Source organism: Crocodylus porosus, unplaced genomic scaffold, assembly GCF_001723895.1.
Source record: "Crocodylus porosus isolate Cpor-Errol unplaced genomic scaffold, CroPor_comp1, whole genome shotgun sequence".
Lineage (NCBI taxonomy): Eukaryota > Metazoa > Chordata > Crocodylia > Crocodylidae > Crocodylus > Crocodylus porosus.
This window is the reverse complement of record NW_017728949.1, coordinates 6,618,757-6,630,170: the sequence shown is the minus strand read 5'-3', so window position 1 is coordinate 6,630,170 and position 11,414 is coordinate 6,618,757. Positions and strand designations below refer to the sequence as shown.

General features: G+C 44.2%; 1 protein-coding gene across 1 annotated transcript in view; it reads left to right on the top strand.

Moving 5' to 3' along the window:
• The first annotated feature begins 346 nt into the window (after positions 1-346).
• The window catches only part of MDH1B (malate dehydrogenase 1B), a 24,927-nt gene continuing 13,859 nt past the window's right edge, over positions 347-11,414 (top strand). The window contains exons 1-2 of the mRNA XM_019554447.1: positions 347-737; positions 9,365-9,477. Coding sequence (XP_019409992.1) covers positions 716-737; positions 9,365-9,477 — 135 coding nt within the window. The 5' untranslated portion in view covers positions 347-715. The remainder of the gene's footprint in view (positions 738-9,364; positions 9,478-11,414) is intronic.

Below are 11,414 nucleotides of genomic sequence, written 5' to 3'. Positions count from 1 at the left end.
TTATCACTAGTTATCTATAGCTTATTACTGTTGTTGATATCATAATCAACTCCTCCATGCCCCCTGCCATCCTTAATACATGCACCCCAATGGGAGGCACAAATATTGGTAAAAGGTCGTGTTATTTTGTGAGACAGCACAGAGCCCCCTTCCCTGCTCTGTGTCAGTACTACAGAATAAAAACCTGATGGGAAAAACAGGCCCAGCAGCCTCCCCATCCCTTAGTATTGCTAGCCCCTGGAGCCAGCTCAGGCACAGCGAGGTCTCGCGGCAGCACAGAGAGGCTGGAGAGGCGCAGCCAGGAAACCTGGGGCGACCACAGTTATCCCGGGATCTAAGAGATAAGGGTCTCGTTTCAGCGATAACAGAACAACACGTGGGGGGCGGGGTGGGGCTTTGCCCCGGGACAGCGCCCCTCCCCCACGCGCCGCCCGGGCCCGCTGGGGCAAGATTACGTGCAGGCTCCAAGCATCGCCCACCCCGAGGGGTCCCGGAGCAGCGGGGCCGCCAGCAACAACAGGAGGGAGAGAGGAACCAGGGCCGCCCTACAGATCCGCCTTGCCTGCCTTCTACGCGGGAGCCGCCATAACGCTCTCCTCACATATCCGCGACGTGTCTCGCGAGAGTACGGGGCGGAGTAGGGGACAATCTTTCCTCGCCGGCTTTCGCATTGCGGCGCGTTGCTAAGCGACCGCTGGGGCGCCGCGGCGGAGCCATGGCCCAGTTCGTGCTGGCCGGTGAGGGACGCGGGCCCGGGGTCCGGGGCCGTTCGGGAGTGAGGGGCAGGGGCTACCGGGTCATTAGCATGTGGGCTTCCCCCACCGTATTTTCTCGCGTACATCACGCCCCAGAATGTAATGCAGCCCGGAGGAGGGGCGGTCTAAGGGCACGCCCACACAGTCGGTTAATGCGCTTTAGGCAACGCACGTCAAATCTGGCGCCTCCATTGTGAGACACTAGAACAATGTGCAGGTGCCTATTCTATCCTCATTAGCTAAAGGGCACTTTTTTCGGTGATGCTGTAATGAGCATTAAAATAGGCTAACGCGCATTAAATCCCATGTGGAAACGTGCCCTAGAGGACTAGAGAATAACAACTTACATATTTTCAGATCCACCCCGAATACATCCCCTGCTTTTTGATGGGCAGAATGAAGGGGGAAAAAAGATGTTTTCTAGAGTTAGGGCTGCACAGAGCAGGGACAGAGCCTAATGTTCAGCTGCCTGATCCTCCTTTTCCTGCATAAGTAAAGCTGAATCCCTGCCCGCTGCTAAAAACTGGTCTTCTGTGACAGATTGTGCCACAGAAACAGGGAACAGATGCATCTGCTCACATAGGAATACCACATTTCAACATTAACAAAATGCTCAAAATATCCCATTCAAAAGTTATATATTTCTTTTAAAAAAACCCAACATATTTAATACCTTATCTTTTTTTGTCAAATTTTCACTGAAAGGCTCTGGAAGGCACCTGTCAATAAACACTCACAAGAACAGAGTCAAAGACATACACTTGCCCCTAAAAACTACCTTGACACACATCACATCTGCCATACAGTTCTCAGCTAGTGAAACATCTAACTCACACAGGTCAGCCAATACTATCAAATCCATAGCACTACTCTATCCTTCAGCTAATTCATATGCTAAGGCAGACGATGCTGCATTATATGATGATGAAACCAAAAGGTTCACAGTTGTAAACAGCTTGGTAAGAGGTAATATTGAAACATGAACAAATATTAGAGGCAAGTTCACAGCAATATGCAAGATGCATGAATCTTGCATCTAACTCACAGTCCTTCTAAAGGGGAGTGGGGAGGAAAAGGGGGCTGCAGATTGAGGAAAAGCATGTAGAATAAGGAATACCATGTTCTACCTTCTGAATGTTGCCCTAGGATTCTTTTTACCAGAGACCCCCAAGGATTGACATGGCCACTCATTTGATTTGGTATCAAGTGAACTTTATTAGTAACCCATAGGCTTATTACAAGATAATTATTCTTGCAATATGACCTGGCAAGTGGTTCCTTAGATGTTACATCAGTGATCTTTGGTGGTACCAGCCTCAGATCCTCTGCTGGGTGTGTGGGATGTTAGTTTTAGTATTCCTTGTTACTCAAAGAAAGAATTCCAAGGCTGCTCCTGTCTGCTCAGGGGGCAACACAAACACATGCTGTCTGCGTGTCCGCTACTTTTGTAAGTTTCTCATCTGAAACTGTCCAATCTTCAAGTTTCTTAGCTCATATCTGTAGATAAGTTACTCCAATCCTATTCTGTTTATGGTTTTCTTTCCTTTTAGGGAAACTACTGTACCTGGTTAGCCCACCATACCAATCACAGCACTCATTTTTCCCAGTGCTTTATAAGGCACTCTGTACAATTTAATTGCTTAGTTCTGTGAAGACCCTAAAGTTATGCTAAGAGCCTGAGAATAACTCACTTTGCCAACTACACTCCCCGCCTTGATGCCCCAGAATACACTGGCATCACACAGACATTGGTTGACCTCTCACATGCAACTGACTCAAGGCATGTGGGCTACTAGGGCTGTGCAAAATGGAAATGTTTCGTTTCAACCAGCATTTCGACAGAATGGTGTTTTGTTTCGATTTTTATTTTAAGTCGAAATGGCTGTTCTAGTTCATTTCGTTGAAACGTTTTGCCATTTCGACCCTGTTTCGACGTTTTGCCCATAGGATATAATGGGGAAGGTTGAAGCAGGCTATAACTTTGTCATTTCTGGCCAGAATTCGATGAAACTTGCAGGAATGGTAGCCTCTTCTGAGGGTATAGGGTGTGCCAAGTTTCAAGAAGATACATGCAGGGGGTTCAGAGAAAATACCCCAAAATCTTGAGAGAAAAACTCATGTCACTGTGAAGCCACAGTGGGGTCAAAACTACAGGCTTGCTAGCCCCTGCTGTGGCAACAAAGCCTGCCAACTCTCAGTGAGGTGCAGCAGGGCTCGGGGTTCTGGGGCCCTGCATCTCTGGCTGTTGACAGGCAAAACTCATGACATGGGTGCTTGTGACACTGTGCCTGCATTCAGGTGCACCCTTCCCGGTGCTGGGGCTTCTGCACAACATGGCAGTATGCCCCAGTAAGGCTTCCTCCTCCCCTGCAACCTCATCCCAGTCCACCATTTTAAACAATGGCAGGTGAAAATAACATAGCTGGCTCAACAGCATCTAAGGTAGCCAAAAGGAACTGTCACAGAGCCTTTCTTGTTATAAAGGAATTGGCAGCAAAAGATAAAGATTTTGTGCTGGATATATGTTACTTGTGGTGTGTGTGATAGCTTATCTTGTGTTATGTCTATATGTTTATTATGAAAAAAAATGGAATAGTTAGAAAAATTACCTCTTAGGAAGCTTTCAGGTTGAAAAACCATTTGTCAGGCTGAGGAAGTACCTGCAGTTGGTGCATCTCCTGGTTGTGGATGGCAGGAATAGTAAAGCAGCCAGAGGCTGGCCTGGCACTCAATGCAGGCAAGAAATCCAGTCAATGAAAATGGAAATGGAGGCGTCAGGGGGTGAGGGACAGGATGGGGTGGGGAGGTCAGGAGCAAAAGGGGATGTCGCAGCAAAGGTGAAAGTACAAAGGTGCCTCAGGATTCAGACATCTGGCAGGTCTGGTCACACCAGTGCCCTGTGTGGGAGAGGTAGGCATGATCTCCACCCTGGCTGCTCCAGATGTCTGAGGTGAAGTGTAAGGCCACCTGTGGACCTGCCTTGTGCAGCTCATCCCTCAAGTACTCCACACATGCTTCATACAGGGATGGCACCACCTTGGTGGTACATGCAGGCACTTGGTATGATGGGCCTGCAAGCGCTATGAGCCACCTGAACCCTGGCCACTCAACAAAGGAGAAGAGCTGGCCATCAGTGGCAAGCATCTCCCCAATGCTCAGAGTGAGCTTGCTCAGCCTTGCAATGCACCCCACTTTCTGTCCATGTTTTCCCCACTGTTCCAGTGTAGCCTGCCTCTGCTTTGGAGGGATGGGAGCTTTGGAGTGTGCAGACTTCCCTTCGGGCATGCTCCTGCTGGTGCCAGGCTGAGGAGGAGCAAGAGCAAGGGGGTGGTGCCTGCAGAGATGCATCAGCATCGCTATAGCAGTCATATGTTTTGTTCCCTTGCCCCAGCTGGTTTTGGCTTGGTAGTGCAGGCAGATAGCGTACGCAGGATTGTCTGCCAGCTCAAAATGATCCCAGACCACACTGCCCGCTCACTTCTAGGGACCGGGTGCATCTGTGGATGCTTCTGCACCCCCTCCCCCAAGCAGGCAGAGGCACAGCAGATTCAGCTGAGCCACTTGCCTCCACCTCTACATAAACCTCTTCCAATGTACCTTCTGAAGGAGACCCAGCTCGAAGGGAAACTTGAAGGGTATTGAGCACATCCCCAGCTGATTCCCCCTCTTTCCCCATAATTTCCCTTGCTCAGGCACTAATATCCAAATCCAGCACAGCTCTTCTTCTGGCACTGGAAGACTCAGCATGGGAAGTGACAAAGGGCTGGAGTGGGCTTCGGTGCTGGTTGTGGTTGTGGCCACCTGCCTTTCTACCATGCTTCATGATGTGTTTCATGTCTCCCTTTTCAAGAAATATAAAAGGAATTTGCATTCCTATATAAACTGAAAATTGTAGGCGTGGTGCAATGACAAGATTTATGAACCCAACAGAAATATGTCCGTGTGTGTAGAACAAACAAACAAACACCACCACACTCAAAAGCACTGGTGTTGGAAAGAATGACCATATAAAAAAACAAATATATAGAGTAAATTCCCACATAAAGCAAATTCTACTGTAACCCAATCCAATATAAGATTCAAAAGAATAAATCAATGAACAACAATAAAATAAAAGCACCTACAAGAAGGTATTCTGAAATCCTTCTTGCTAGGGTAGCAAGCAGGGAATCCTTTAGGGGAAAAAAACCCAGTCAGTGCTTCTGGCCATAGTGGTCTGACAGAGCTGCTAGAACAGATAGCTCACTAAGTGACCCCAAAGCGGGAAGTAGGGCAGTTGAAAAAAAATGCTGCCTTTTATGAAGTTTTTCTGTCCCCGCCCCCAGAGCACTGGGGTTGGAAGGGACCTCAGAGAAGGGTGACAGTCACTGGCCAGCTACATATGTCAATAAAGAGAGCACTCCTTTCCCCATCCCTTGCACCTTCCCCCGCCTCCCTCTCTCTCCTTTACTTTGTTTCCCTGCAGGGAAGCCATTAAAGGCAAGCCCAGCTTCAGTTGAAATCCAAAACATTTTGACCTTTTTGAAACATTGACCTGCCCCATTTTGTTCTGACCCTGTTTCAAGCCTCTCCATTTCATTTCAACTTTGCTGTTTCAAGGTCCAAACAAGCCAGGCAGCGAAATTGTACAGCCGTAGTTGCTACCACATCCAAGACATAGATCTTCTCACAAGCAGGCCACCATGCCCTGTGTGGGCTTACTTTATGGAGAGTTTCAGAGGAGAGCCTTTAACTTTTTCACTCTAGCTTCAAGTCTGGTTAAAAGCCTTCACGTACAGGAAAATAGCACACATTGGATAACTGATGATAGCATTCCTAGAGCTAAGACCACCACAAGGGGGTTGTAGGCTACATTGAGGATGTAGGTTGCAGCAGGCAATGAACGGAATAGAGGTGGGGGGAATGTTTGTTGTTGTTTTTTTAAAAAAAATAAATAAAAACAACCAACACCAGCAGTGGAGTGATATCTGTAATGTCTTGTAGGATTGAAAGTTCACTTTGATTTTTAGATGTCAGAGGTTTTGTTAGCTTTACCTCAAAACTTTTCTGATCCTGTTACAGAAGATCAAAATCTAGTAATACTGAATACTGCATTCAAAGCTCTGAAGTTTTCTTGTTTGCCCTGAAAACAGACCAAAATCAGGGGGTTATACATATTAAACATCTAGCCTAGAATTCTAACTTAAGAGATACTATTTCAACCTCTAATAAATATTTAGACTGCCTTTGTGGTGAAAGTTTGATTCCTCATTCAAAAAACACATGCCTATGTTCTGTAACATTTAAACTTTTTCTGCCTGAGCCATAAGAAATGCCTTCATTTGTCTTTATTAACCCTATTACATGATAGCAAGAGCCTTAATACTTGTTACTAAGTTTTCATAAACACCCTTTTTCTTGCCTTAACAAAAAAAAACTGTTAACACTTTCTTTTCTAGGATCTACACTCTTCCTGGAAAGTGAGGGGAGGTAACAAAAACATTTCTCACTCCCCATTATCAATGGGAACACACACTTACATTTCCAACAGTTCCTCTGCCTTGCAACATATACACAAAGCCAATACACCACACTACTCACTCTGGTTTTGTGCCAACACCTTAACCCTCTTTGCAAAGCCACTCACTCATTAGGCTCTGTAACAACTTGCCCTTCCCAGAGGCTTTTCTTTTTTTTTTTTTTGCGTGCCTATAAGGACACCCCTGAAGTCCCTTACTGTTTTACTTCTCTCTTTAGTCTCATATCCCACCCTTACCCATCTGCCATGTCTTGATGGAAATATTTAGGTGTTTTTACAAGCAGCAGACTGCCTACTACCTATTTCCATGTTGAGTTTCTCAGCCACCATGATGAGCCTTCCCCCAGTCTCTCTAGCTAGGCCTGCCAGTCTAAACCCACCAGGTAGGGTTTGACTCTGAGGCTCTAGCTGCTTAATGCTCTCAGGGTCCATGGCCCTCTTTTTGCTTTTGATATAGAGCCCAGGCTTGCTAGCCTAGAGGGCTACCTGCTGGGTATGGAGCCAGAAAGCTACAAGTTCCAGTCTGGGCAGTAGTCCAGAGCTCCCACTACACCCTTTCTTTTAGTTTGTGCTACTAGCCAAGAGTCTCCCCCCCTCCCCCCGCTGGGACCCAGCTTAAGAGTCCTGCAAGCAGCTCTGAGCTATTGGCAGTACATGGCTGCACACTCTAGTGCCCTAGGCCCTTTAGCCTTTTATGACTGCACCCAAGGTGCTAATGAGGCCTCCTCCACCCTACAGCCTCAACCACAAGCCACCAGTCTCATTCAAAAAATACAAGTAGTAAGCCCATGGGTTGTAACCACAAAAAAATAAAAAATTAAAGGCAACAGCATGCTAGCTTACATTTTTTCCATAGCTCTGTGCTTCTGCTTCCCACTGTCTGTGACACTCCTCTTTGTGGGGCTGCAGCCACTTCTCTGACAGTCATCAGGAGCTCCCTTCTCACAACAGCCAGACAGGCCACCAAGCCTTTCTGTAGAGTTCTTCTGCACAACCTCCTTACCCTTTCACTACTCTCCCTAACTAACACCAAGCCCAGGGTTTTTATAGTTCTGGCCTGCCCCCTTCCAGTCACCTGACTAGCTGGCCAGGCTCACCTGTTAACCCCTACCCTGCCAGCAGGCTGTGCCCAGAAAGTTCTGATCTGAAAGAGACCAGCCTGCTTTCTGGTAACAGGGCTAGGGTTCCCTGTTACAGGTTCCTTAGGTTCTACTTTGTTACAAACATTCACACAGTTTCTAGCACAGGGGTTAATTTTCTCAGCTACTGACTTCTTATGGGACCAGCAAAAGAAGGTATTTTACTTAACCACCTCAGACACTTTCTGAGATCAAGTTACAGCTCTCTCTCAAGAGTGCTGTATTTCTCCCTGCTATAGAGCAATCATTCCTAAAATTCTATTCTCACTCTCCTCCACTTATCTTTTTATACTGCATTTTTCACTAGCAACTTTCACTTCTTATTAACCAGTGAGTTTTCTAACTTTCCAAAATAAGATTGCCATTACAAATGATTTAGGGTGCATCATAACCCTGTTTAGAACCTATCACTGTTATAAAAAATGCTGATCAAGGCCCCAGTATCAATCAGCATTGGATTTTTTTTAGATTTCCCTTATTTCCCACTAAAGCTTGAATGGGTGGCACCCCTAGTAGTCAAAACAAACTCATCCTATTAGCGCCCCTGGGTGCTTCCTTCCCCGTGGTGGATTGGGAGGTACTGAAGGCTGAACCAGCGGAGGTGGGTCTGGCTCTGCCTGCTGCTGAAAACTGGTTTCTATGGGTAGATCTGTGGCTTTGAAAAGAGCTAAAGAGGCTGTGAAATAGATCAGGAGCAGCAAGCACACAGCAGAATTATCCTAAGAAACATACCTTGATTAATGGAAAATCAAGACCATTATAAAGGAGAGATGATCCTCTACAACTGGGGAGTGATGGATAATGAGCCGTTAAACCCATTGACTCCCTCAGCTGCCTCAATAGCAGTGCAGCAGCTGCTGCCCTGTGGAGCAGGAATCAAAGCTGGGTATTTCTATCCCATGCAAAAAAATTAGCTACATCCTTATCACTCCATTATAGTTCATTATTATTTTTGTTGATATTGTGATCAGCTTCCCCCGCTTAATACATGCAACCCAATTTTGGGGAGGCGGGTAATTTCTGGCAAAAGGATTTGTGTTGTAGGTACAATAATATAGAATCACCTTACCTGTTCTTTATCAGTACAAAAGAATAAAAACCTGCTTAGAAAAACAGGTGCTGCTTCACCATCTCTTAGCAATAATACAGTGTAGTGAGCTCACACATAACTAAGTCTTCATTACATGTACACAAAATTCTGTAGAACATATATATATCAGGGAGTACTGGTATTATCATACACAACTAACACACTTTTTTCATATAAATGGACAGAGCACTCTTCATGACTTTATATTCTGGTATACAGTATTTAAAAAATGCTTGTTAACTTGGACTCCGATCCTGTAAGGCAATCCATGTGGATGGACCCCTATTGATACCACTTCCCTCCTTACTAACACAGCTGTGTTGCTGGGCAGTACACCATGCAGTCATGAAATAACCAATGAAGTTCAGTTGTCTGGATTAAGGTGTCCCAGACAGAGTGAACCAGCTATATTTTCTGCAAAGATTTAATTTTTATTTCTGAATTGTTCATTGTTATTTTATTGTAAAAGACAGACTTTTTCCTTTATTAAAAAAGGATATAGTATTTAGCCATTTCTCAGTTTTCCTTAATTTTATCTCCACCATCATCTTGTAATGGATCTTCTTCCTCTCTAATGCTACTTTTCTTTACATATCCAAATATACTCCTTAATCCTTTAAAGGTTAGTGTGCCCTGAAATATTTGTGTCAAATTGGGACTTAGATTTCTTACCTTCCTAAACTTTCATTTCTTTGATACCTAATATCTTTGTACTCATATTTTCTATGAATTTACATAGTTTTGGTTCTCTATGGATCTTTCTTTTTTTTTCTTTTGAATCAGGATTATTTGTTTTTATGAAGCTGTAATCAATTCATCTTGTAGTCTTACTTTTTTTTTAATGTAATTCTTTCATTTCCAGGTAGAGCAGATTGTCCATATTATGCTAAGGCAGAAATTTTAGCTGACTATCTGCAGGTTAATTTGCCTAATTTCAGGATATATAAGATTACTCAGCACCCTGACAACTGGGAGGTAAGAGAAATTAAGTCAGTTCATGAATCTATGCCAACATAATCCAGACAAAGAAAGAAATGTGCCTGTGATCTTTATTGTATTGTGTATAGTAGCAATTTGCTAAACTGCTAGGCATGCTATTTAAGCAGTCCTGGCTACAGGAGTTTGAGAAACATTTTAACACTTGCAGACATTCTGGGACCTCCACAAATAGAAAATATGGATTCCAGTAGTATGGTGATGGCCAGACTAAGATTATATTTTGGTACTAAAATGTTGATTTTGCTGTTTCTTTTGTTTTATAAATGGCCATCTAGTTTATTCAGTTGTCCATTTAGGCATTCAACTGAATTGTGTCTTGTACTGTTTGCATACAGGCAGTTTTATGACTTATGACACAATTGGTTCCTGAAAACCACGTCTTAAGTCAAAATGTAACTCAGAACTGATTTTCCCATAGGAAACAATGTTATAATGGGGGACTGGTTCCTGAACCAAGGCCTGATACCCTGTTTTCACCAAAAATAACCAAGAATTTTGTACTCAATCAATTATAGATGAGAATATAGTTATATTAATGTATTTATATTGTAAATATCAATCATATTGATCTGGAAGGACTTCTTTGAGGGGACTTTGCTAGACTTTTTGAAGGGTTCTTGGCTGGAGTCTTCTCAGGAGTCCTGGCTGCAGATTTTTTGGAATCTCATCTGCTTTCTTAAAGAAAGTGTCCAAGGAAGTTTGGACAGCTGTTCTCCAAGGAGATGGGGGGGACAGCAGACTTGTTCACTGACATGGCATGGTGTCAGATCAAGCCTGTAAATTCGAAACTGACATCAGAAATTTGAAACAGGGTGTCAATTTATAAACGTTTTAAGTACAAAATGTTGTAACTCGAAATGTTGCAAGTCGAGGACTGCCTGTACTATGATTATATATTCTTTCTCAATCATTACTAGCCAGTGCAGCTGCAGAGGAGATATTACAGACCCTCAAATCTTTTTGTATTACGGTGTTTGAAAGTATTAAAGTAAAAACCACATTCTCATGTATGCTAAGGTCCCTTTACAGCCCTTCTGCAGCACCGTATACAGTATTACCCTTTAAAGCCCCTTTACACTACCAGTATTGTGGCCCCAGAATTAGCTTTAAGATCAGGTATTGCTAGCAGTTTAAGTCTAGCAACATGTTGCTCAGAAAAATGAACCTAAGAATTTGCCTGTGGTTTGTCTACAGTAGAAATGTAGAAATACCTATGATTTCCTGGTTTTGTCATAGCAAATAAAACCATGCTGAGTGCTGGACTCTTCATTTACCACATCACAGGTATCTTTACTCTACACTGCAGTCTGCAGTGTAGACATACTCCGACTGAATATGTCTATTCATTATCTTTTGTCTTGGATTGCAAGCACTTTATGTTAGGGACCATCTTTTTGTTCCGTGCCTTTGTGCAGTGCCTAACACAATGTACATGGCTAGGGCTGCTAGGAAGTACCCATAACACAAATCATCATAATCTTAGGGTGGGAAGTACCCATAATACAAATCATCATAATCTTAGGGTGTAACATAGCTTTAGTATAAATAAGAATCTTGCCTAAGTGTATCAGCAAAGGCTAATATTTTTGGAGAGTTTCCATTGAAAACAGTTCCTCATTTTGACTATAACATAGTTTCATAGTTTGTAGGGTCGGAAGGGACCTGAGCAGATCATCTAGTCCGACCCCCTGCCATGGCAGGAAAGAATACTGGGGTCAAATGACGCCAGCAAGATGTTCATCTAACCTCCTCTTAAACACCCCCAGGGTAGGAGCCTGAACCACTTCTCCTGGAAGCTGGTTCTAGATCCTAGCCGCCCTGACTGTGAAGTAGCGCCTCCTGATATCTAACCTAAACCTACCCTCTGCCAGTTTGTGACCGTTATTCCTGGTCACTCCTGGCGGTGCTCGGGG